General features: G+C 42.5%; 1 protein-coding gene across 1 annotated transcript in view; it reads left to right on the forward strand.

The window, feature by feature from the left end:
- The window catches only part of PTCH2 (patched 2), a 68,774-nt gene extending 42,660 nt beyond the window's left edge, over positions 1-26,114 (forward strand). Inside the window, exons 6-23 of the mRNA XM_044441876.1 lie at positions 3,040-3,235; positions 8,929-9,050; positions 9,706-9,853; positions 10,628-10,759; positions 10,858-11,013; positions 11,791-11,883; positions 11,999-12,124; positions 12,667-12,785; positions 13,311-13,713; positions 14,612-14,924; positions 15,670-15,812; positions 16,132-16,312; positions 16,517-16,800; positions 18,640-18,777; positions 19,559-19,701; positions 20,757-20,856; positions 21,057-21,305; positions 21,924-26,114. Coding sequence (XP_044297811.1) covers positions 3,040-3,235; positions 8,929-9,050; positions 9,706-9,853; positions 10,628-10,759; positions 10,858-11,013; positions 11,791-11,883; positions 11,999-12,124; positions 12,667-12,785; positions 13,311-13,713; positions 14,612-14,924; positions 15,670-15,812; positions 16,132-16,312; positions 16,517-16,800; positions 18,640-18,777; positions 19,559-19,701; positions 20,757-20,856; positions 21,057-21,305; positions 21,924-22,337 — 3,460 coding nt within the window. The 3' untranslated portion in view covers positions 22,338-26,114. The remainder of the gene's footprint in view (positions 1-3,039; positions 3,236-8,928; positions 9,051-9,705; positions 9,854-10,627; positions 10,760-10,857; positions 11,014-11,790; positions 11,884-11,998; positions 12,125-12,666; positions 12,786-13,310; positions 13,714-14,611; positions 14,925-15,669; positions 15,813-16,131; positions 16,313-16,516; positions 16,801-18,639; positions 18,778-19,558; positions 19,702-20,756; positions 20,857-21,056; positions 21,306-21,923) is intronic.
- Positions 26,115-26,418: the final 304 nt, after the last annotated feature.

Here is a 26,418-nt window from a genome sequence, read left to right on the forward strand (position 1 = left end):
GCACAGAAAATCACAAACTCTGATTCCTTGTCTTACTCTGTTAAGTCTTGATGGGTCCAAAAGCAAAAAGAACCACAAAGCTCATTGTAAAGCTAAGTAGAAGGCTTCTGCCAAGAATTCTTTCTTCATAACTGATAGTTGGATGCGCGCTGTTTTTCCCACTTTAGAAGTGTTTATTGCACAAGTCCTTAGACCATGACAGAGTAAAACAAACATATACAATGCATTAGTCATAGTATATGAAGAGTGATTAGAGTTAGCATATAAAACTAATATATTAAACATCCTCAAAACAGGTTACTATTACTAAAATGCAGATAGAATAAGCCATTTACAGGTGGAAGGACTATTGGGCCACAATCATATTTTCCAAACATTCTTGATAATTTGCTGAGAGAAAGTCTGCAAACTCTTCCCTGCATCTGGCAGGCTTTATCACAAACAAGGCTGTATTTGTCACATGTCAGTTTGTCTCTTGAAGCAGAAAACCCAACTTTTCTTTCTCTTCCCAGTACTTCATGTTTTTTAGGAATGGTTCTAGATTACATTTTCTAGTGTCAGTACATAACTGTCAATGAAACATATAATCGGTCAAGTCTTCTACTTCTAGGGATCCACAGATACACAGTCTATCTTGAACTGGTATGCTCTGAAATCTCCTTAGTCTCATCCTTGAATCCATTTGTTCCAAACATAGCCTGGTAAAAGCTTTCCAGTGTTCCATTATCATAGGATATGTCAAACTTTTTTCATATTGATGTTGATGTTTTGTACCTGCTAACCATTTGCCTATTTCAGACACCATCTGGAATACTGTGTTCAGGTTTAAGAAAGATGCAGAAAAATTAGAAAGGGTCCATAGGAGGGCAACAAGAATGACCCAGGGTTTGGAAACACTGCCCTATGAGGAGAGACTGAAAGAACTGGGTGTGTTCATCCTTGAGAAGAGAAGACTGAGGGGGTGGGATATGATATCTCTCGATAAGTACCTCAAAGGCTGTCACAAAGAGGAAGGTCAAAATCGCTTCTTACTGATACCAAAGTGTAAGACACAGAATAATCAAGTCAAATTGAGACAACCCAAGTTCAGGCTGGATATCAGGAAAAGTTTCCTCACTGTCAGAGGGCAATACAGCAGTGGAACCAGTTGCCTAGAGATGTTGTGGGCTCTCCCACACTAGAGACATTCAAGATAAAACCGGACAGCCACCTGAGTGGGATGGTGTAAATTGTGTCCTGCAACAGCGGGGGGTTGGACTCAATGGCCTTCACAGCCCCTTCCAATTCTACTATTCTATGAGTCTATAATTTTAGAGGATATAATGGCAATTACCGTGTTTCCCCGAAAATAAGACCTAACTGGAAAATAAGCTCTAGCATGATTTTTCAGGATGCTCATAATATAAGCCCTACCCCAAAAATAAGCCCCAGTTAAGATCGTCAGCCAGACGGCCAGGGAAACACGGTAGTACATCCGTTGCAACACACAATAGATGTATTGAATTATAAAATAATAATGATAATATATAATTAAATATAAATAAATAATATCATTGACATTAATACTTAAAATAAATGATAATATACATTATAATTAAGTATTTGTAAATACTGAAGCAGGTGCCTTTGGACGAGAGGTAAATGCCTATGTAAACGGATGAATGCGTGACGTATTGCTGAATGACCAGAGTATAGACACAACATACAAATAACGTCAATACATCGTGTGTTGTAACAGGCATACTTAATACATGGATGCAAAATGGGTGCAAAAAGAAAGAGCTATTCTGTCGAGTACAAGAAAGGAATCGTGGAGGACTCTTGGGGCAAGAATCTTATGGCTTTCATAAGGAAAAATAGGACATCACCTGAAAATAAGCCCTAATGTGTCTTTTGGAACAAAATTTAATATAAGACCCGGTCTATTTTCGGGGAATCTACAGTATATAAGATTGAGTGATTTATATCCAAAACTTGTTTAAAAGTGTCTCCAATATTCTTTCCCTTTGGAATCAATGCCTGTACAGAGAATCCAAAGTTTGAGGGTAATTTTGTAAATCTTGGGAGCTGAAACTGTTCATATAAAATTAGTCCTCTAGGCAAATCTTTGGAAGTTTATTTTCCAACATCTGATTGACTATGCAGCAGTAATTTACCATTCTTATACACATTAAACCAGAAATCATTCCTATACCCAATTTTGCTCTAATTATATAAGATAGATTTTGAAACTCCAAAAATCATACACAAAAATGGTTTTTGACTCTCTCAGTGTTGGTCAAATCATCAAAGCCCCAGATTTCCACACCAAAAATTAACAGTTGTATCACCTTTGCCTTGACAATATTTAGAATTTGACATAATGTCCCATGAAATTCAGGAGTCTGTTTAGAGATTGTAGACCGGCAGCTGCTTTTAATTCACTTTTCTTTTTTTGTAGTTCCCAAGAACCTGTAGCTGAGAAAATTATGCCAAGGTAGCAAGAAGAATTTGCCTGCTGTAGCTTTTTTTGCATTTATATACATTTATGCACTTTCTTCTTTTTGCCAAAAAATGTGACTTTGGATTTAGTGTGATTAATGCACAAATCATTTTCTGCATAGTAAAATCTAAACCATCTGAAACAATCTTCTCAGGCCAACTTGATTTGCTGGCAATAACATCATGTCATCTGTGTAAAGTGGTATATTTACAAATCTATTTAGAATGTTGGTCACATAATATTTCTGGTTATGCAAGAGTCCAACTATATCATTTATATAAAAGAGGCTCAATAGACACCTGTATGGGTTGTGATTAGCTCTGAAAGAGCATAGTTGGAACCTGTCTGAGCCTTCAAGTAGTTTTCTGAAAATTAAACTTTATTTAGGTACAGGAATCTCAGATCTATATTTGAATTTCATCTCAAACTGCTCCCCTGGTAGTCAGTGCATGGCAGTGTATGAACCCAGTAGTGCATCTGCTTCAAGAAATATCAGTAAGTGATGTGATCCAGGTACTCTTCCTGCACTATTGAAGTACAACTGTCTTTCTCTACAGGGGCCGACGGGATATCCAGTGGACCAACCTAGACCCTATGCAACTGATGGAAGAACTGGGCCAGTTTGCCTCACTAGAAGGATTCAAAGAGATGCTGGATAAGGCTGAGGTTGGCCAGGCCTATATGGAACGGCCTTGCCTGGACCCATTTGACCCTGAGTGTCCTACTAGTGCCCCCAACAGCCAAAGCAAGAAGGTAGGTCAGAATCCAAAATGTTGTCCAAACATTCTGTGCTTGTATGAATTAGAGATCTAATTCTTGCCAAAGGTAAAGTGGTAAGAGGTTTGTTTGTTTGTTTTACTGTAACTCAGACTGCAGTTGACAACTCAAATGATAGGATACTTAGGGATATAAGAGAATTGCTTTTTCTTGCAAAACATGCAAGCATGCTCAATTCAGAGCCCCAGATGTAAGCAGTTGTACATGACTATTGAAAAATGTTTGCAAACTTAGGATGTGTGCTCCTATTCATTTTATTCCCAATTCCTGGTTCAATTTATGCAAGTTTTTTATTTTTCACAAAAGTCTTTATTAGGTCAATTCAGTTTCGTTTTAGCCTGTGGAGAAAATTTATGCAAATCTGCTGTTTGGTCACTGCTCGTTGCTCAAATTGTGCAAATCCTCTGTTTTGCAAAGACAGTGCAATTGCCAATGGGAATGGGTATTCAGCAAGCTGCAAGCAACAGGTCAATGATTCTGTGAATCATTAGGAAAATCCTAATTAAGCATTGCTTAATTGCTTGTCCAGAGCAATGATCAGAAATTTTACATACGGAAATATAACATGCTTTCTCCTGGCACCAGCTTGCAGTGTATAAGGGATATATTTGTAAGGTTTTCTGGAATGGTAGCTGTGGCAACAAAACAATTAAGTCTTGTGCCACCTGAACTACATGTATTATGGCATAATCCTTTATGGACACTGTCCACTTCATCACTTGCATCTTATGAGGTGAATATGTCCCACAAAGTTTTATGCTACAGTAAATATGTTAATCTTTAAGGTTCCACAAGACTGTCTGTTGTTCATAACATTTGTTAAGGAGCAAATGTTTCCATCATCTGAGTCTCTCCTTGAAGCCAAACGAGAGAAAAAGGTTTATTCGTTTATTTATTAAATTTGTATGCCATCTACTAATCCAAATGGATTCTCTAGGTGGCTTACAGTAAAATACTAAAAATGCAGCAATGAAACCAGTTATCTATAAAATCACTATCAAAAGTTAATATAAAATATAGTCTCTGGTGAGGCAGGGGCCAATTTAGATATCAGAAAATAAGGAAGATGATTTAAATCTCATCCCCCCCGCCCCAGTTGCTTTGAATGAAAAAAACAGGGGGAACACCCATACAATATCTGATCAGCATGACAGGATTTGGCTACCTAAAGGACTGCTTGCTCCTGTATATATCTACCCTCCCATTAAGAACTTGGCAGGAGGTCCTTCTAAAAGAGTCGTCCCTTCAGGAGGTAAAGGGGACAGTAAATCAGGGCCATCTTAACACATGGGCCTGATGGGCGCATGCCCGTGGGCCCCATACTGATCTGTGTATGTAAACCCTTGGAAAATTGGAAAACTTCCAAAATTAACAGTTGCTGTAGTTGTCATAGGGGCCCCAGTACACTGCTTTGCCCAGGGCCCATAATGCTGCTAAGATGGCCCTGCAGTAAATAGAAGAATGGCCTTCTTGGTGGATGCCCCAAAGAAATATAATAATTGCGCTAAGTAAGAAGAACAACAGGTATCAGAATAAATAACACATTTCAAATGTGTTCTTGAAAGTTTTCAGAGAAAAAGAAACATCATTCCCTGGTGCCAAAACAAGAACAAGGTTGTTCTTGAATTTCTTTGGGGATCCTGTGTGTGTGTGTGGGGGGGTCCCCTAGAAGTGCTTTCACTTTCAGAATTGAGGCTGATCACTAGATATTAATCTTTTTTTAGTCAGGATATCCACATAGTGGATTATTCACTCGAGGGGTACCTTACTATTTCCCACTTTACTAAGTTTTTGGTACCAGCTGAACTGGGCAATTTTAAAATCTTGCTGTTTCTCTGCTTTAATGTTCGTTTGCTGCTGCTTTATTGCTTCGTGCTTTAAAATGTATTGTTTTTAATTTGATGGGAGGTGCATTTCTATTCCAAACACAAACTTATCAGCTCCCTTAGAAGCTAATCCTCAGCCAGAATTATGTCAAATTGGACTTGATGACCCAGCATTTAAGTGAACAATAGTCAGTCCCACTGCACAAATAACTTTGGAACCGGACTGCCAGACAGCCACAAGGCCTGTCCCAACATTTTTAAAGCCTCATCTTTGACAGCACAGTTCTATGCTTTTAGGATTCTTCAGAATCCCAGCTCTGACCTTGGAAAGTTGTTTTTTGGAGCTGGAACTCTGAGCTAACAATGTGTGAGGAATCTGATTTGGAGATAGGAATCAATCAGATTTCCTTGTCTCCTTTGCCCTCCTTTCTCCTTTGCCCTAAGTTCATCTTACATCAAACATTTACATGGATATCTGGCAGGAAGCAAGTCTAAGTGAGCTCATGAGGTTGACTTGCACATATGCTGCCTGCATGCCTGCTGTGCATGTGCTTCCACACACTTGTTTTATGGGCATTCCATACTTTGTATAAAGATTTGTGTGCTTTTGACAAAGAAGGGGTCTGCTAGCATTCCTGAGTGTTTGTGGATTTGATCTCAGCTTGACTTGGTTCCTGGCCAGGGCCAAGGATAGAAAAGAACTCCAGTCAGCACAAGAGAGACCGATTCCATCTAGATCTTTGCATCCCCACTCTACCAACCACTTCTCTGAGGTTGCAAATGCAAACATTGAGTAAGCATTCCAGGAGACAGGGAAGGGAAGGATTATAGGTATTGAGACTGGATGGGTCATTTCAATGTGGGTATGATTTGAACAAATTCTTCAATGTACAAAGTCATTTTTTGCATCTCTCATAAAAAGCTGGATCTGAGATTAAGAGATACAGTAATATAGGGTTGGACTGCTTCTTTGTAATAGCCATGTTATTTTAAAAACAGGGAAGACAGAGAGACTTGTAATATAATGAAATGTAATTGTGAATTCACATTCAATTGTGAATGCTTTGCAGAATTGATGTAAAATTTTTTCATTTGCATGAAGAAGTTAGTGAATGATGAATGTTAATTGGGGCAAAAAGTTAGAGATTAGCAAATTGCATTCATAAATGACAAACATGGAAAATGAAGCAAAGTATTCCATTAATTGCTCTGAACTCAAGTCATCCAAATAAAAGTGTTTTTTAAAATCATTTGCAGCCTCTGTTTCAAGCTAGTTGCCAAGTCACATATTAAGTACCATGAAACAAGACTGATATAGCCAAAGAAAATGAACATTCTGGCTATAAAACATAGAGGAGTTTCTGTGACGTGGACTTTGGGAGGAGGGGAGAATAGACTCAATGATCTTACAGAGCTCTTCAGACTGTAATGTTTATACAAAACAATAGGACAGCTACTTTATGTCTCATTGGTGCTGGGAACCTCTTTTCTGGCAGTGTGTGCCCAAAATGGGGAGGGGGTCAACTAACTGTGGGATCCTCCATTCCATTAACTTTACCCTTCTGTGGCTAAGCATGGGAGGAGATGTGGAATGCATGGCATTATGCCAGAGAGACACAGGCAGGACTGGTGGTGCTGATCCCAGCAGACGTAATGCAAGTGCTGGGCAGCAGGTGGTCATAGTTGGAATGTGTCCTGAAACAGATGGCAGCTTAGGAGTTTTGGGAAAGTGCAGGGTTTGGAAGCTGTGTGTGCGTGTGTGTGCTGGCATGCGCTCGCGCTCACACAGCACATATGGCCAAGGGCAAGCACTAGGAGCGGAGGACAGGGTTGCAACCATAATTTCGCATTTCCTGGCTTGAAAGCCAGACTGTTATCATTTTGGCTATCCGGTTTCTCTTGCTGCCACCACAGGAGCAGAAAAAAGATGCCGACAGGATTGAAGGGAACACCCAGTGTGCCAGCAGTCAAACTTACATACAGTCTTGCAGTTGCTGTATATATTATGACTGTATCTGCACGGTCAAATTTGAATAGGCAGTATATTTGCTCATCTCTTACAGTAAGGGAGCCAGACTATATGTTATCTGTTATAAGAGCTATTGTTATTCCTGAGTTTCTTTGTTCCATTAGGCAAATGTCAGTAGGTACTGAATCCATCCACCTGATATTGTTCACTATAGCTAGAGATGTAGAAGTTAGAGTATTGGATTTAAACTCTGGAGATTTGTATTCTAATCTCCACTTGGCCATGAAGTTCACTGGGTGATATTATTTTATAATAAAACAAATATATAATATCTTTATCATCAGTGGCTATGGGATATGAACAGTGAAGATATATACCATATATAAAAGTGAGGTTGATCTGTGAGCTTCTCGAAGGTGCTTTTGCTTAAGAGACTCAGCTCAAATCCCTACTCGGCCATCAAGCTAACTGGATCATCTCAGGCCAATCAGTAACTATCTCTCAGCCCCACCTTTGTCACTGGATGTTGAGAGAATTGTATACATTGCCTTGAGCTCCTTGGAGGAATGATGGGATATAAACTTAATAAGATTTTAAAAAATTAATGAATTGGAAGTATTTAGATCCAGTAGTTTCCTGCTTCTCCCATTGCTTGGGACTTGTGTTGTATCTGTGGGCTGCATGAATGTAGATGTGGACTGCATGAAGACTTCTGTTTGCATAGCCCCATATAAGGTTCCATTCTTTGTACACCTGCATATGATAGAATGTTGGAAGAGTTTGAGGGAATGTTGTTAACTCTTGATTTATAGGGGGGAGAGATCAGTCCAGTAGTGCTGTTAATGTGCAAATTGCCTTGCCAGTTTTAGTATTTATTTCTATTTTAATAAATGGGAAACTGAAATTGAGAAGTACCATCTCCCCAAGAGTTCACTAAATTAATGGCTAAGCAGCAGTTTAAAGCCTGCTTCATTATCTGAAGTGTGATGATGACTGAGTCTGCATGACATGACAACCTGTCATGGGATATATGCAGTATGGGTTGTCGTGTCATGCATAGCTGAACCAACTGCCACAGGGTGGCTGCTTTGAGGGCAACAAGCCAGTCTGACAACCCGTGACTTGTTTTATGATTTGTTGTACCCATAATGGGTTTTTGTGTCATCTGAACATGGGTGGTTATCCCATCATAGGTACTGGCAAACAGCCAGCAACTCACTCAGCAAAAGCAGCAAAGAGCCCTTGTTGCTTCTGCCAAGTGTGCCAGGGTGCCCCCTCCTCCAGTGCTGGCTATCCCATGTGACTTGCAACCATCCCCACCACAATTATTTAAATCCAGTGTGCCTTTTTGACATTTACCTTTTGGGGTAAACAACAGACAGCTTTTGTGATTCACATTTTGGAAGCCCCTAACAGCCTTTCAAAATGCCCAGTGGTACTTTGAAGGGATTGCTACTGGCTGGCAGATCATATTAAAAATGCAAACATGATCTGTAAAAATAGGGGTTTGGGAAGAAAAATGTCTTTTTACCCACGCTTACACAACTGCAAGAGATTAGTAGTTTCATAAGGGTGGAAATGTGAAGCCTCTTTAAGTCAAAGTCTTGAGGATTATCTGCTGCCAAGTGCAGTAGGTACCAATTGTGAACATTGCCCTAAAGAGGCTCCAAATAGATTTTTTTCCTTTTCTTTTTCTGGGCAGCTTTTAAAAGCCAAGGTGTCAAGTAAAACCAAAGGTGTGATTTTTTGCTCACAAAAAGGGAGTAGTCTGATTTATACTCCCTTTGCAGAAAGATTGCAATCTTTTCCCCCCTTGTGTTCATGTCCTAAGTTATTGCTGACGTGTCAAAAGATCTTTCTTTTTGTACCACCAGGAACCAGACATTCCCTCTGAGCTCACAGGTGGCTGCCACGGCTTCTCCCAAAAATACATGCACTGGCAAGAGGAGCTGATCCTGGGTGGCACAGTGAAGGATTCTCAGGGCAAACTTCAGAGGTAAGTGTGTGTTTGTCCATCCACATCAAGATGATCTCTCTGACTGGAAAGAACCTGATAGTTAAGAAATTCTTTTTGCAAGGCAGATGACTCTTCCTTCCTAGCAGGATTAATTAAAGATGATAGACAAAGTCGTAAAGTAGGAGTGGGGAAGACAGGGCTGCTGCATACTGACTCTCACTCTTGCCCCTCTGACAATTGGGGGTGATGGTAAACTACCCCAGGCCAGCTTGTAACTTGATGCTGCTGAGGTTCATATTCTTTGGAGTGCTAAGTGCATATCCACAACCTGACGCCAGGAGCAACTGGTAGGCATCCTACATATTGCAAGCCTATTGGCAATTGTGAGCCTACTGTCTCATGCTGTACTTGGAGTACTAGGTATTGATTTGTTTCCCAAGAAGCTGATTAATCCAGCATGGGTTCACTTTGGGTACATTTAGATGTGGGGATGTGAGAAGCTTGTTGTACTGAAAGAGGCAGAAAGGGGGAACCTGTGAATCAGCTTCAGGAAAAAAAGGAAGTTGGAAATCAGAGCTCCTGCTTCCCCCTCAAGCTGGGGGAGGAGTGGGTCCCTGTTATCCAGAGGGCAAAGGACTCCAGCATCCTTGATCATGAGTAGGAGGTTTCCCTGAGCCTTCCTCTCTTCCTACAGAGCTGAAGCCCTGCAAAGCATGTTCCTGCTGATGAGCCCCCGCCAGCTTTTTGAGCACTACCGGGATGACTATGAGATCCATGATATCAGCTGGAGTGAGGAGAAGGCAGCTGCTGTGCTGGAGGCCTGGCAGCGTGAGTTTGTTGAGGTGAGATGGGCAAAGGTTGTAGCAAAACAGCTCTGGCATCTGTGTGGAGACACTGAGGCTCCTTGATTGAAGGGTGTTGTCTTTGTGCATAGGCATATCTACAAAATGCTGAATGTCAGGAAGGTAACATGCAGAAATGCATGCAGGTCTGTGGTTAAGCGATGCGGGGGAACTGCATGCAGATGTACATTTGTAAACATAAAAGGTTGTGGACCTATAGGAGCATGAATGCCTGTGAATATACAGAATGCATTCAAAGCAAAACAAAGATGATCACTTCTTTCCCCCAGCTGCAGAGTTGGGATCTCTCACAGTGCTCAGCCTTGTTGGCTTCATGATAAATATAGGAACTTGCTGTTTTGACACCTTGTGACATTTTGGTGTAGTGACGCCAAATCAATGTAATCTTGATACTAGAAAGAGATCTGATGAACTTGAGCAGGGCCTCTATTGTTAGATATGTGGATATTACTGGCTTGCTAGATAAGAGTGGTTATTAATAGATCCCTTCTTGAATAGATTCTAGATCCTGCAGATGCTTGTGTGTACTGTAATCAAATTTCTTCACTGAGCAACAGGCTGCTTATGGGTGAATGTTTTAGCAAGAGGTGTAGGTCTCGGCAACATCTCCTCTTCTCCATGTTCTGAATGTGGTAGGTATGCAAGTGGATCCTGTGCATGCATGTATGTGAGACAGACTGCAGTGCGAGCATAGCCACTGAGATAATGACTGTGTTCCTCTTCCAGTATTTCACAGATCTTGTGTCTTTCCAGTTGGCCCAGGAATCCCTCCCAGCAAATTCCTCCCAGACTATCCACGCCTTTTCTACCACCACCCTCAATGACATCATGAAATCCTTCTCAGATGTGAGCGCAATCCGTGTGGCTGGCGGGTACCTTCTGATGGTGTGTAGCTACTTCTTCCTTCTCTCTTGCCTGCTCTGATTCCTTTTGTAACTGTCCTTCCTTCCTTCTCACTAATTGTCACTGTCATCTTCTTGCAGCTAGCGTATGCCTGTGTCACCATGCTACACTGGGACTGCTCCAAATCACAGGGTGCAGTGGGCCTGGCTGGTGTTCTCCTAGTTGCCCTTTCAGTGGCAGCAGGACTTGGACTCTGCTCCTTGCTAGGCATCTCATTTAATGCAGCCACCACCCAGGTATGTCACACACTGGAGAGGTTCACCTTTCCTCTTGCATCCTGATAACCATGACCTTCCTTCACTCTCTGTCAGTCCCTCTTTCTCTTTCTCTGCACACTTTAGAACAGACCAGCCTCTCTGATTTCTCAAGTTAAGCAGTGCTGAGATTTGGCATTTTTGTCAAAGCAGTGGATTTTCCCAAGGCTCCAGAACTAACTGTCTTGCTATCTTAATCTCACAGAGGACTGTAGTAGTCTACATGCTGATTTTTCATTCACATGAAGAGAGGGAAGTCATACAATAGTTAAAATGAGCCACTGTACAGTTGCATTGAGACAATATTATTTACATCTTGATTAGGAATGTGCACAAGGCTGTCGCTAAAGTACCTGAAGTATTCAGCTAAAGGAAGGAGCCTAACAAAATGAATCTTATGTTGCTCCAGCATGTGAGTTACACTGTATACTTTTAGGAGAATGTAGAAAAGCTTGTATGGCCATTAGCCAATATGAGCTTGGGAAAATTAGAGCCTGAGCATGAAAGTAAAAATAAGCATATATATAAACACAGAGCTACGCAGTACCTCAGAATCCATCTGTTAATCCCTGCTGAGTGTAGGTCATACAATGCAAGATACAGCTGCAACATCATCCCTGCCAGATGGCTGTGCATCCCACTGCCTCCATCTCCCCCATTTCCTTTTTAGCATAACCTAGTGCCTATACCTAGTTCTGTGCTGGTTTGGTAAGTCCGATCCAAGCTCCTCCAATTGTATTTCTCTTCATGTCTGTATAGGTGCTCCCCTTCCTGGCACTGGGCATTGGTGTGGATGACATGTTCTTGCTGGCACACGCCTTCACAGAAACTGGCCAACATGTTCCCATTAAGGTGAGATCACTTCTTTGTTCCCACACATTTGAGTACCTGTGTACTGCTGTTGCATACTCAGCTCCGGCCTTCAACTCATTGCTTATGGCATCTTATTTGCATTTTTCCAACACAGGAGCGAACTGGTGAATGCCTGCGACGTAGTGGCACCAGTGTGGCACTCACCTCTGTCAATAACATGATTGCCTTCTTCATGGCTGCCCTTGTACCTATTCCAGCTCTGCGTGCCTTCTCTCTGCAGGTAAGCCTTTCTACTAGTGTTTCTTCCATGCAGGCACACAAGCCTTGTCCTTTTTTCCATCCATTGCAATTGGCTGGTCTCCCAGCTGCAGGTTTTTTTCTCTTCTAAAAGGTTGAAATGGTTCTCCAAAGGTTAAGTTAATGGTAGCAAGAGCTTTAAGCTACAAAGTGCAAGGTGTTTTTTTGTACTTTGGTCCTGCCCCATTTGCCTTTGGCCCCACTGATTAGTCACATGAGTCTGCCCCTGTTCCTGCTAAAAGTTTCTCCAAAACTGAATTTGGCCCTCAGACTGAAAAAGGTTTGATAATTGTTTAAAGCCCCACTCCCATGCCATGGTTTGTTTGTGACCTGGCACCTTATGAAAGAAAGCTGTTGTACTCAAGGGCAAAGCACTTTCATAGTTTGGCCTTCAGTCTCCATGATCTTGGCTAAAATTTGTTTGGTTGAAGAGAACTGGCATTGGCAGGATGGAAGTCCATCTATATAGAGGATGACATGGCTCATGTTCTAACTTCTCTCTTTTTCATCTCCTTATGAATACAGGCTGCCGTAGTGGTTGTGTTTAACTTCACCATGGTGCTGTTCATTTTCCCTGCCATTCTCAGCCTGGACCTCCACCGGCGTGAAAACAAGAGGCTTGACATTCTGTGCTGCTTCTACAGGTACTGATTTCAAAGTGAGAGAGAGCAGGAGAATCTCTTCTCTCTTGGGATGCTCCTGTACTTTCCAAGGCGTGGCCTGCTTCCATCACATTTGCTGGGAGAGGAGACAAATGCTGTATCTGGGGGCAGAGGTTTGAGAAAATTACTAGGCATAACAATAGGGAATCAAGCACAGCTGCAAGGAAAATGCAAAAAGAACAAAAACAAAAACCAGATGAGTAGGTGGCAGTGTTTCCAACAAGTTTCAAAAATACTTTTTTATGGGTAGAATTTTGACTCTAAAAACCAAGTCAAAATACACATAAAACAAACAAGCTCCGAAAAACCATTAGACCCTATAAGAATATATGATGGGCTTTGGGTCCACCTTCATTCCAAAGCTCTGTCCAACTGCTCAACAGGAGAACTAGAATTCTTTTGTGTTAGGTATGTCTAGATGCTGGGTCTAATCTTTGCCACGTCCATGGATGGCTAGGATAGTTTGCACCCCGCAAGTGGTTTCTAAATGTCCTCTTCTGCCCACAGCCTCTGCTCCTCCCGGGTCATCCAGATCCAGCCACAAGAGTATGCTGATGCGAATGTCAACCACACTGCACCTGCGTATCCCCATGGTCATCCAGCACTGACCACCAGCACACACATCACCACTACAGTGCAGGCCTTCACTCAGTGTGACCCCTCTGGGCGGCATGTGGTCACTATCCTACCACCCACGCAGCATGTCTTCACCACTCCCTCCACTCTTCTACCTGCCAACCCTCTGGGCTCACAAATCTTCACTCCTGCCAGCTCCACCCGTGATCTCCTGGCACAGCTGGATGAGGGCAAAGGTGCCCAGGAGTGTGTGCCATTGCCCTTTTGTCGATGGAACCTTTCCAGTTTTGCTCGTGACAAATATGCACCCATCCTGCTGCAGAGTCAGACTAAGGTAGGCAGTGGAGAGTCACTCCGAAGGACTGTGCCTTAGGTAGGAAAAGGATGAGTGTGTTGCAGGCAGTTTGGAACTGGCCTTCTCTGTCTGTTGGCGATGAGAGCCATATTTCCTACCAAACAAAACTGGAGCATATTTACTATGTGCTTCTAACCTATCTCATATGAGGATATTCCTTCTGATGGTACCTCTCTCACCAGTCTGGAAGATAGAGAGATCTTGCAGTGTATGTGTCAGGTTTGATGGAGCTGTTCAAAGATGAGAGCTGAATGGCATTTCTAGTCTACTTTTGCACATTCATTCTGGAAGCATAACCCATATTTCTGGTACCAAATGTAGGCTGTATAGTGCAGGATACAGCTACAACATCCCTGACAGATGGCTGTCCAGATTAATGCATGATTCAGTAGTTACGTTAGTACCAAAAATCTTGGTTTAACTAAGACAGTCTGACTGAGAGAAAGAAATTATTCAGAACTGAGACAAAAGAACTGTGTGTCTCAGGGATAACCAAGAGAAACATCAGTGTGGTTCTGGACATAGGTGACTCCCTGCCTGTTATTTCGGATGCTCTTGTCTTGCAAGTATTCTTTGTGCTCCCAAAGCATGGCCCATTTGGATGTAAATTCTATTTTTAAAATTATTGTTCGTGTCATTAACATGTATATGGTGCTACTGAAAAGCCATCAAGGGAATTGTCCAGTGGAGGCAACTATTACCACACAGGCAGGCACTAGAGAGTGGAACTAAATAATAACCATTCCAAAGCCCAGGCAACAGTCTGCTTTCTTAAGAATAGGCAGATCTCTTTATAGCAAGAAGAGAAGAAGCTGGATTATACAGAAAGGTTGGGGTTGACCACACCCTCCTTGATTCTTTCTTTCTGCATTTTCAGGGAATTGTGGTAGTCCTATTTCTGGCATTGCTGGGATTGAGCCTGTACGGTACAACCAAGGTGCATGATGGGCTCTACCTGACGGATATTGTACCACGAGGCACAAAGGAGCACACCTTCATTTCTGCTCAGTTCAAGTACTTCTCTTTTTACAACATGTTTGTGGTAACCAAGGGTGGCTTTGACTACCCCAACTCACAGGAGTCCCTCTATGACCTGCACCAGGCCTTCAGTGCGATTCAGTATGTAGTGCGGGATGAGAAGCACCAGCTGCCCAAGATGTGGCTGCACTACTTCCAAGATTGGCTGCAAGGTGAATGAAAGACTTTGTGCCAACTTGCCTTTATCGTCTGTCCTTAAAGAATGAGATAGGATGCCCTCTAGTTTTCAGTGCAGGATATCCTTGGCATGAATTGCTGGTGTCAAGGAAATACATAAGGAGTTCATGCCAGGTTATTGGCCACGTCATTCCAGGAAAGGCACATATCACATCTGTTTTACAAACACACTCTAGAGCAGACTTCTTCAACCTAGTTCCTCTAAATATATTGAACTACAACTCCCAGCATCCTCTAGCTGCACCATGCAACCAGAGAGATACAGGGAATTGTACTCCAGCATGTCTAGAAGGTATCATGTTGGGGAAGACTGTTCTGTTAGAAATAACTAGTTAGAAATAACTTCGTTCTCTGAGAACTTTTCAGAAGCTCTGCATCTTGTGTAGGCACTGAGTTTGTATTTTGCATACTCAGATACACACTACTTATGTTTACAGTGTACATAAGATATGTGTGCAGGTTCCCCTCCGTATATATTTGTATAGATTTCCTTCTACCTTTTGAAGATTGATAGCTCTATTACAGTTTCTCTAAAGCAGGGAGAGAAACATGCTCAACCTCAGAAGATGCTCCTGATTCTGTGATTACTATACTAAAGCATAGGCATGGTGGGCATGTGGAGGGGAGGACATAGGCATAGCTGCTGAGAGGAGCTCTTGTCTCTAGGCTGTGGAATTCTACATAGGTTGCCCCTTTAACAGTGTACTCCCCAATACCCAGGTCTACAGGTAGCCTTTGACCGGGACTGGGAAGCTGGGCACATCACCAGAGACAATTACCGCAATGGGTCAGAGGATGGTGCCCTGGCTTACAAGCTCCTCATACAGACAGGCAACAAGAAGGAACCATTCAACCTAAATCAAGTAAGTATGGGCACTAAAACTAAAAAATGGGTAGAAGAGAAGGGTAAAGAGGTATGAGAGTTAAACCTGAATGTGATAGGAAGGAGAAGACCCACACCCTTACATGGTGAGAGTGGTGGGAGAGTCTGTTCCCATGTAGCCGGGGGCGGGGGGTGGGCGTTAAAAATGAAGATTTTGAGGGATATGAGGTCTGCATAGCTCTGGACAGGGTAAGCTGTGCATAAGCAAGGAAGCCTCAGCCCTTTCCCTGCCAAACACTAGCAGCTGGTTAGTAGCATCTTGAGCAAACAGTTCTTTCTCTTCTCCATCTGCCCCACAGCTGACAGCTCGCCGCCTGGTGGATAAGAAAGGGATCGTTCCCCCTGACATCTTCTACATCTGCTTGACAGTGTGGGTGAGCAATGACCCTCTTGGCTTTGCTGCATCCCAAGCCAACTTCTATCCTCCACCTCCAGAGTGGATCCATGACAAGTATGATGCCACTGGAGAGAACCTTCGAAGTGAGTGCAGATTGGAGCCTTGTTCTCATTCAGCATTGCGCTGTTTCAGCTCTAGCCCTGTCCCATACTTAATCCACAGTGTGAGTCGTAATATGCTGCATCCACCTTTGCAAGCCATGCCAAGCTTCATGAATTGGTGGGGAAAGAGCAAAGGGAACAGGGAAGGAGGTCACTGTACCTGATGGCTGCCTCTCTTTTTGACAGTCCCTGCTGCACAGCCACTGGAGTTTGCCCAATTCCCGTTTTACCTCAATGGACTGCGGCAGACATCTGACTTCGTGGCAGTCATCGAGAGTGTGCGTGCCATCTGCGATGAGGTGGCCCAGACACACGGAGTGCTCAGCTACCCGAGTGGCTACCCTTTTCTCTTTTGGGAGCAGTATATTGGCCTGCGTCACTGGCTTCTACAGGCCATTAGTATTGTGTTAGCCTGCACTTTCCTGGTGTGCACCCTGTTGCTCCTCAATCCTTGGACTGCCAGTATCATTGTGAGTATTCTCTTCCACAGACAACAGGATACCTAGCAATAGCACAGATGTCTGGTTTGCTGAATCTAGGCCCTAATGCACTGTAGCCGTGTGGCACTGTGCATCATGAAATGCTGTCACATGCGGCTGCCTTTGTAAAGTCAATATAGATGATTTCTAACCCTCACTGTTGGGACAGGAAACTTAGCAGTGCACATAATTTGTATGAAGCTTCATTGAGCAAGGTGTCAGAAGAAAAGTTGGTTGGTTGGTTATGGTTGTTAATTTATTTCTGTCCTGCTATTTTCCCGCAAGGAATGTAAGCTGGCTTACATAACCTTATCTCCATTTAATCTTTCTCCCCTATTATTTCCTTTTGTCCCACTTTAAAAATGGCCTGAGAATTTTTCCCTCCGATAAAAAGGCAATTGCAAAAACTCAAATTCTTTAACTGGAATAAATTAGAAAAAAATGCTGTTAAAGTAGTTTGTACCATTTCTATGGATTTCTAAATCTAGGGAGAGAGAGGTGAAAGTACATCTCTTTCTTCATAAACACAAAAATGGACTTGTATACATGCTGGACAACACACATACTTACCACTTTAGGTCTTGTACAGGTGCATGCATCAAGAAAATGGAATTGGCCCTAGATTCCCTCTGCTGCCACATAAAATTTAAAGCAAATCTGTAACTTTGCAGTAAAAGCAAAAATCCTACTATATCCGCAAGTTTCTTCCTATGCTGCAAAAGAGGTTAAGCTTGCACGGAACTGACCTGACCAACAACTGATAGAACTGAAGCTCATGATTAGGCCTCACCACCACTTTTGTTTTGCAAATGGGCAACTTACTGATTTGCTTGTACAAATAAGTCCCACCACTTGCACAGCAATGATTCGATTAGGTGTTTTTGGGTGCAAGCCCCAAAATGAGAAATGGGTTGGTTTTAAAGCAGGGCATTCAGCAGAGCTCTTATGCAAACTGACTTGCCTTATTCCAGAAATGACGTAGGTTGCTCCAAAAAAACCAAACCAAACCAAACCAAACCAAAACTAAATGGTGCAAGTGGTAGATGCTGCTTTTGCAACAAAATGGACAATGCTGGCCACTCATAGCAGTCACCACTACATACTGCCTATGGTACCTTTAGCTACCCATATTAATAGTGTGTCCATCCAGATCCTTGCACTACTGCTCCTTTCTTGCCTTCTGTAATAATTTACTGACATAGAAGACATCCAATAGTACTTTATTGTACTAATTCTTCATTTAGAGATTACATCTCCTTGTGGCACATGAATTATACCATACCAATAGCTATATGCTTTCCCATCACCATACTCATTTGATACCTTGATCGTTCATATTCTGAGCTTATGGCCTTCACTGTATTTTCATAATATTCATATTTGGCACTGTTAGTATTCATTGCTGATTAATGTTTGTACCCATAAAAACTATACTATTGCACTATAGAAGCTTAATATTAACTGAAAAATATCCAAATCCTGTGCTAAAAATAAAATACCCAAATAACACAAGGACAGCATCAGTGCTATTGGAGCAGAAAAAGAGGGCTTTTGCATATCAAGGGGATGAATATTGTGCTTTCTTATCACTGAGCACTGAAGGCTTCACAGACCATCCTTCTGATTTCTGATCCTTAGACAACTTCCTCTGCAATTACAAAGTCTAGCAACAGCCTAGGATCACAGGATTCCTTCAAAAACATGTAGATTTATAGGTTCCTGTTCCTAAGCTGCCTGTTAATATATATGACTTTCTTTGGACATATAACTGATATGTCCATTATGTTAGTTTCTGGTGAGAGATTAATGTGCTGCCTTTCACTGTTTTAGGTATTTGTTCTAGCTATGATGACAGTGGAACTCTTTGGCATCATGGGTCTGATGGGTATCAAATTGAGTGCTATCCCTGTGGTCATTCTTATTGCATCTGTGGGCATTGGTGTGGAATTCACTGTTCATGTGGCCTTGGTAAGTGAACTGTCATGTATACATAGCCCTTTGTGCTACCTAATGAGAAGGAAGGACTCACTGGAGAAGACCCTGATGCTGGGAATGATTGCCGGCAAAAGAAGAGGGGGGCAGCAGAGGATGAGGTGGCTAGGTGGAGTCATTGAAGCAGTCAGCGTGAGCTTAGGTGGACTCCGAGGGATGGTGGAGGACAGGAGAGCCTGGAGGAATGTTGTCCATGGGGTCGTGATGGGTTGGACATGACTTCACAACTAACATAACATAACCACACTCTTTTCCACACCAGATAAGTTGGTATGCAATAGTACAACCTAATTTATTCAAACAGGTTCCCAGAATGGATGATCCCAGTTTTCATTTCTTGATTGGAACTGGACCAGTACTAGTGTTTATATGAAAGGATCAGCCAACAGCGCACCTTCAACGTCACTGAATATTCTTTAACTATCCTGTTGTAGTCTAATTAGTAAGGGTGTAGATTACCCTGGGTTTAGCCATCCTTCTGGATTAATTAGTGCTAAATATAAGGACAGGATTGCATACAGCGTGAAAAGCGCTGTCCAAACTCTTTCAAAGGAACCCAAACAAGAGCTTTCAATTTTGAATGAGCTATCCAGGCTCCAACAATAGCATCAGACTAGATTTGGGGTTTTGGCTTTTCTTGTTTTCCTATCCTTGGCGGGTCCCCTAAGATGTAGCATAATTACTTGCTCCTTTCTTAGTATTTCTTGGTCTAGTTACTCCCTTTGGTTCTATTCTGACTCTCCATCCTTCTTCTCAGGGTTTTCTCACAGCCATTGGCAACCGGAATTTGCGCTCCACTGTGGCTTTGGAGCACATGTTTGCTCCTGTGATGGATGGTGCTGTCTCTACTCTGCTGGGTGTACTGATGTTGGCTGGTTCAGAATTTGACTTCATTCTGAGGTATTGTTTTGTGGCTTTCTTTTCCATTTCTATATGTCTTTCATTGGTCCTTTGGCCAGTGGAAGACGTATAGTGTAACTGAAAAGGCAAATGCCCCGTGAGCTAGTTTCAAAGGCCTTAAGATTTCAATGAAAGGAAATATCTGGCATCTTCTCCTGCATCAGGTGTTGGCACTGTAGAGAGGGCAGGGTGTGCATTGCAGTGCCTGTGCTTCCTGTTACTGTGTCATTGAATATACTACTGAAATTTGGTGGTGCAGCAGAAAAAAACCAGCTGTTTTGTTTTCCCTATGGATGGAGGAAGCTGCAGATTTGGTCATAGCAGAGATGGTCAGGGCCACAAAACTGGCTGGGGTTCACATGTAGACTGTTGGCTGTATATTGCCTATCCATGCCTTATATCAATGAGGGTATGAGGAATGTAAGCTGTAGAGATCTGAACTGGCTGAGAAAAAGGGAGCAGGGGTTACTACATCTTCCATATAGAACAATTCTGATTTGAGACTGGTAGCTAGTTCTTGGATCTAGATTCTGGCCTAACGAATACATTTAGGCAGCCGGCAGGTCTGTATGATTTGGAGACTGCATAGCATCCCAGCCAGAGATCAAGCATCAGAGGAGGTCTAAAAGGTGGGAGTCTGTACTTAACAAAGAGATGTCACTGGCGCAAATGTTTCTTCTTGAATGAATTTGCCCTGTTCTAAAATGGCCCAAGTGGTGCCATTATCTCATATTTTCGTAAGTAAGGAATGCATATGTCTATGAGAATATCCACTATGTAAGTATTCAGTAAGTCAGTTTGTGTGAGCAAGCAAGAAGATGCACAACCATATCCCTGTGACCTGATGAGAGGCCCAGATGCTTAGCTGACATCTGCCACCATCTGTGTAAATATGCTCCCCTCTCACACAGGCCACAGAGCTTTACTTTCTCAGCTGCTGAGACAGAGAAAGAAAACAGGGGGCACAATAATTACTTATTTTAATTATAAAGGTTCTATTATATGCAGATGAGTGCTGCACGTAGCATTTACTGGCCTCCTTCTCTTCACCCAAGGTATTTTTTTGCTGTGCTCACCATCCTAACCATTTTGGGGCTGCTCAATGGCCTGGTTCTGCTACCCGTCTTGCTGTCTATCATTGGGCCACCAGCAGAGGTAAGAGAGCTCCTGTTTCTAACATGCCTCAAGTGAGTGGAACACTGGGTTTTCATTTCACCTTACCATCCGTACTTTTCAGGATCTGCTATATTGCATGGAATGGTTGCATCTTTATCTGCACATAGGGGGTCTTGTTTGAAAGTAGAAAGGCTGGAAACTTTGTTTGAAGCCTGTGCTTTCTGCTTTTCATCATGCAGGTCACACCAGCCAATAATGGTAGCCGCTTGCCAACACCATCACCTGTTCCCCCACCCATCAGCCATCACAGCTTTTATGTTCGGCAGCAGGGGGGCACCTTTGCTGACTCCTCAGATTCAGAGTACTATTCAGAGAGCACGGGGGCATCAGACACTGGTGAAGATGACCGCAGCACCTACATCATCCCCCCAACGCAATCTCACATCCTGGTCAGAGCAAGCAAAAGCCCCAGCTTTCCCAAAATCACAGTAAGTGCCCACCAGGAATCAGGAGAGCCAGAATTCTGGTTTCTCCAAGTGGGCAGTGGAGTCTCATGTTATGGCAGGAGAAGAAACAAAGGTTCCTGGATCCTAGCTCCATCATTAGGGTAGTGTTTCCTAATGGATTTGAAGAAGAAAGAAAGCAATTGGGGACTTTGTTTTTTAGCTTTATTGCTGAAGTGAGAATAGTTTTAATAGACTGAAGTGAGTGGGGCCCTGGGAGAAGCAATTCCTAGGATCCCCAGGAACTATGGTCATAAAGCAAGGGTACTCAGAATGCTTAGCTTTCTTCCATATCTCTGAGTTGCAATGTGGTTTATATTGACAAAATAGGAGTCAGGTTCTATTTCTGGCTTGCTAAGGGTTTTAAGAGTCAGATCAGATAATGTCAAGTGACAGCTGGACACTTGTTGTAGTCTGTTGCTCAGGACAACATCATCTTATCTCACTGCGACTCCAACTCTCCTTGCAGAATTAATGCTTTTCCTCTTAGAAAGCATTCAGAGGTGCTGTCATTTGAAATACTTTGTTTCCATTGTATATTCTTACTATGTGCTTTCCCTTAATAATCACCATGCTCACATCAATCTTTTCCCTCCTGGGCAGGTGGTGAAAAACTACAAGACAAGCCTAGAGTCTCCTCTGTCATTGTGCAGCCCAGACTGGACTCAACCCACAAGCCCCCAGGGCTACTTGTCAACCACTGCCACAGAGGTCAAGGATGCATCACATCAGCAAGAGCAGCCAAACCACAGACTAGGTCCTCGGCTGGCTCGAACTGCTCCCCTTCCCCCTCAGATCAACCCCACTGCTCACAGCACCAAACTGCTACCTCTTGGACCTGGCAGCACCTTCACCACAGTCACAGCCACTGCCTCAGTGATGCTGGCCTTGCATCCATCCCTGCCTGGCTCCTGCCGGGGCTACACACACGAGGGCTTTGAATCTGATGGCCCTGAGGAGACTGGCATAGACACATCTGACAGCTTGGAACTTCAGGACCTACAGCAGAGACATTAACTTCCTAATTGGTCAGGCCAAGATCCTGGCTCTCAAACTCCCACCTCAGGGATGGGATGTGCACAGCATCCCAAGTGAGGGCTGGAGCCCAGATTGTTCACACATAACACACACACACACACACCAGTCTGTGAAGCAGGCTGGATTTGTGGGAGCTCCTGCACTATGTCTGACCAACTGTAGGCAGGTGGTGCCTTTGAGAATGGGAGCAAGGAGGCCAGATGAACTGCAATAACCATTCAGTGAAAATGTATGTTGATGGGAGCATTTCTCAGCAACTGGTACTCCATTCTCCCATGCCTTGTTTCTCTGGGTTGATCAGCCACCAAAAAGCACACTGGTTTCTCAATTGCCAGGGCATTTGGCTTCAGAACAACCCCAGTCAGTCCTTATGCTGGGCTGACTGACTGACCCACCTAGCATTGGGCCCACTCACCTGTAGACAGAAAAAGTGCCAGCCCCATTGAGTCTGGAAAATGGAAGTGACTGTTCCCCACGTGCGATATGAACTGTCTCATGGCCATCATTGGGGCAGGGCATCAGAATGGCCCAAACACCCAACCTCCCATGGAGAGAACAGGACTCAACTTAAGTGTGAGGGAACTGTCCCTCATTGTGCTGCTATTCTTTTATTTTAATTAATATTAATATTATTATTATTATTTTAAGCTGTATAAAAAGAGTCACAAACCCTCCCCCTTATAATTATAATAATTATTTGTTGTTATGTTCACAGCTCCCTCATTAAAAAAGAGGCAGTATCCCTTTAAAGGGAAGCACCAGGGTGAAGTTAAAATGGGGAGAGCACCACCCCCTGCGAGTGTGGAGTGGAGGGAGCATGCAATGGAGTGGCACAATGTGTCTTAATGTTCTATGCAAGCTGTGTGGGATGGGCGGTGTTCTGCTCCCACTCCCATCAGCATGGCTGTCTGGGCCAGCATGTGCCACATGGTTGTTTTGAACTGTTTGCTTCCTCTCTGCTGGATCCAAGACCTGAAAATCTCTCCTCCGTGTCCTATTCTTTAGTTCATTTGCCTCTTCAATCAGCCTAAAATAGTCAATCACATGAGTGGTCCCTAAGCAAAAATGAAGTATCCCCATCATCATTTAAGCTTCCAGCTTCATGATTTCCCAAGAATAGTAATGGAGCATAATTCATGACTAATAGAAGACAGGGATTTTCAGGACAGAGTTTGTTGACCTTGGAAGTCTTCCAGAAGTTGCTCCTTAGGACTTCTGGAAGAGCATTTTGTTCAGTTGTGGATTTATGCCTTTCTGATTCCATGCTTTAAGAGGTGCTTCTAACAAGATATTTTGTATTTCAACACAGCTGGCTGAGTACAAAATGCATGTGCATTGTGTTGGCTATGAAGGGGTGTTTAAAATGGAAATTTGAGTTGGCTGGAAAGAACAACGGTTGCATAGGAAAACTGGGTGTCCGCATGGTAAATTTGGCCCTTCACTGCCCTCTTTGAGGAAGTGCATAAAATACTCACATTCTCATTGGAGTTGGTAGCACACACCATTTTGGGGTCTTTCGACACACAGTGTTTTTCCAGTGGTGAGATGATGGGCTTTTCTAACCTGTACAGTTGTAGTACAGCCACTTATGTCACACTTCATTAATGATGGTACACAAATAGTTTATTTCTCCCTTCCCTACCTGAAGATTATTTTTGTGCAGAGGAAAGAAACATATGTAAAATTGCCCTTTGATTTGACCCAGCAGAGATATTTGGGTGTCAGAAATCTCTTATAGAAAAATCCTCATGTAATCATTAGGGCAGTTCATTTCATCTCCTGCCCAAAAGTATGTGTGCCGTGGTTGCTGTTCCTGAATTCTTCCTTTCTGCTTCAATTTCTTTGGCTAACGCTTGCCAGCTGGATTGGTTCTAAAGGACAAGTCCATTTCCATCTGATATCCTTGGTTTCCACATAACCAAGTCAAAAGTGCTTTATGGAATCTTATTCCATACTGTTTCAGGACAGAAATCTGAAATTTGCATGAAATTTAAAGTGCTGGTTTCTGACCCATGCTATCCTGGGCATTACAAGAGAATCGCTTACAGCATATATATATATATATATATATATTGAAACACAGTACTGCTTTAACAAAACATTTTAGATTATTTCTTCCTTTCTTTCAGACATGCTATAAAGAAAAAAAGATGGGAGATAAAACAATATTCCTTTTTGATTATGATTACTGACATATTACGAACATTCTGTGCTAAACCATTGCACGTACTTATTTAAGCTAGCATCAAAATTACACACTTTTACCTGATGGCTTTTGAGCCTGATGAAGAGCTGCAGTTTTCCGCAAGGACTTTGATGAGAAAAAAGGCACTGGAACAGAACTTGAAATAAATTCACTCAGACATGGGCATATCCAAGCCCAACAGAAAGTGCAAACAGCTGCCTGGGGCTCAAAAGTTACATGGTAAATCTCTCAAGGCAAGCACAATTACCTACTCCAGACCCTTGGAACAATGATCTGAGAGGGGGCAGTTGTGTGTTCCTAACTCCACTCAAGTAAATGGAGAATGAATCCATTTGCCTCGAGGAGAGTATGGAAAATGAGCTGCATATGGGGGGAAAAAACCTCTGTAAAATGGGGGGAAGAATGCAGACATGTTTACCCTTGGTTGGAAACAATTCCTCACCACTATCCCTATTACAAAGAGATGCAAGGAATGGATCAAATTTATTTTTCACTTAAGCTAGCGAAATAACTGTTAGCCCCAGTTCCAGGCTAAGGGTTTTAGGTTTCAGGTAGTATTCTTCACTCCAATTGCAAACATCACTCAGCATGATTCTGCCCAGCACTTAGACCCTAGTACTTTGCCTTTTTAAAATGGCACCGTTAGGTTCCATTAGCTAACACTTTACACAGTAAAAACTTACTGGGCTGTCTTAAGGATTAGGTAAAATAAGTGTTGCTATACTCTAGCTGTTCTTTGCTAGCATGGGGTGATCTTGTTTGTGGGGGGGACAGCCTTTATGTGAAATGGGGAAGTACTTGGGAATACAGTTGTGTTTCCCCTTGGGCACTGAAGCACTACACTCAACCAGCTTACTTGTTGAGGGCTGATTCACCCTGAAATCCATTTCCCCAGTGACATTCTTCCCTCCAAATCCCAGGCACTTTAAATGTCCCCCTTTACCCGATAACTGCTGTAATTTTATTCTCCAGCCTACATTGGATTCTTTATTTACTTCTTGGTGCCAATGGCACTTTTGTTGTGGTTTTCACATTTTGTTTCTTGTGAAAGCTTCAGTAGGATCTGGCCTCCTCTTTTAAAATGAATTAAGTCAGTTTATTTAAAGCTACCAGTGCTTTTTGGAGGGGTTTCTCTTTAGAAATGTGCCATGTGGCAGGGACTGACCTGGCCATTTGGATTTCTTCAGTTTTCCCACAATAAAACTACTATATAGGCTAGAAACTAATGTCAAGTTTAGGATCTAGCAACAGATGACTCATCTACTGCATCATTTTCCTCATTCCACTCACCCATTGCCTAAAAACAGCTATCTGCATCTAGGAAATCCACAATACAAGTGGTGTGTTTTCCCCTCTTCCCAAGTGTGGAACCAGCAAAGCATGGGGAAAGGGTGGAAAGGGGACACATTATGTGTGCATGTGTGTGCGTATGTGTGCGTGCATGTGAGTATGTAAAGGGTGTGCTGGAGACTTTTTAACCTGAAATGTTGTCATGCCATATAAATTATTTATATGAAAAAGAAAAAAGATTTATTTTTGTAGTTTGTACAGACCTCTAGCCTCGCAATGGAAGTTTTATTTTTAAAAAGTAAATATATATTATATATAAACCTATATTCCAATGGTGCCTGTGTACTCTTATTTGGTCCCTGTTACATTAGGAAAGTCCATATACTTGTAGACAAGTTCACAACTAATAGATTCCCACAGGCTGTACACACAAGTTTAGGACAAAATAGGTGGATAGGAAATTTTAATCTGAAAAATAATGTTGGAAAAATGCTCTGTGCTACTCTCCTAATATCATCCTTATTCAATTATTTGTTAAAAACTGAAAGTGAAGAGAAAATACCT

This window comes from Varanus komodoensis, unplaced genomic scaffold (assembly GCF_004798865.1).
Source record: "Varanus komodoensis strain SLA01 unplaced genomic scaffold, ASM479886v1 scaffold1, whole genome shotgun sequence".
In the NCBI taxonomy this organism is placed as follows: Eukaryota; Metazoa; Chordata; class Lepidosauria; order Squamata; family Varanidae; genus Varanus; species Varanus komodoensis.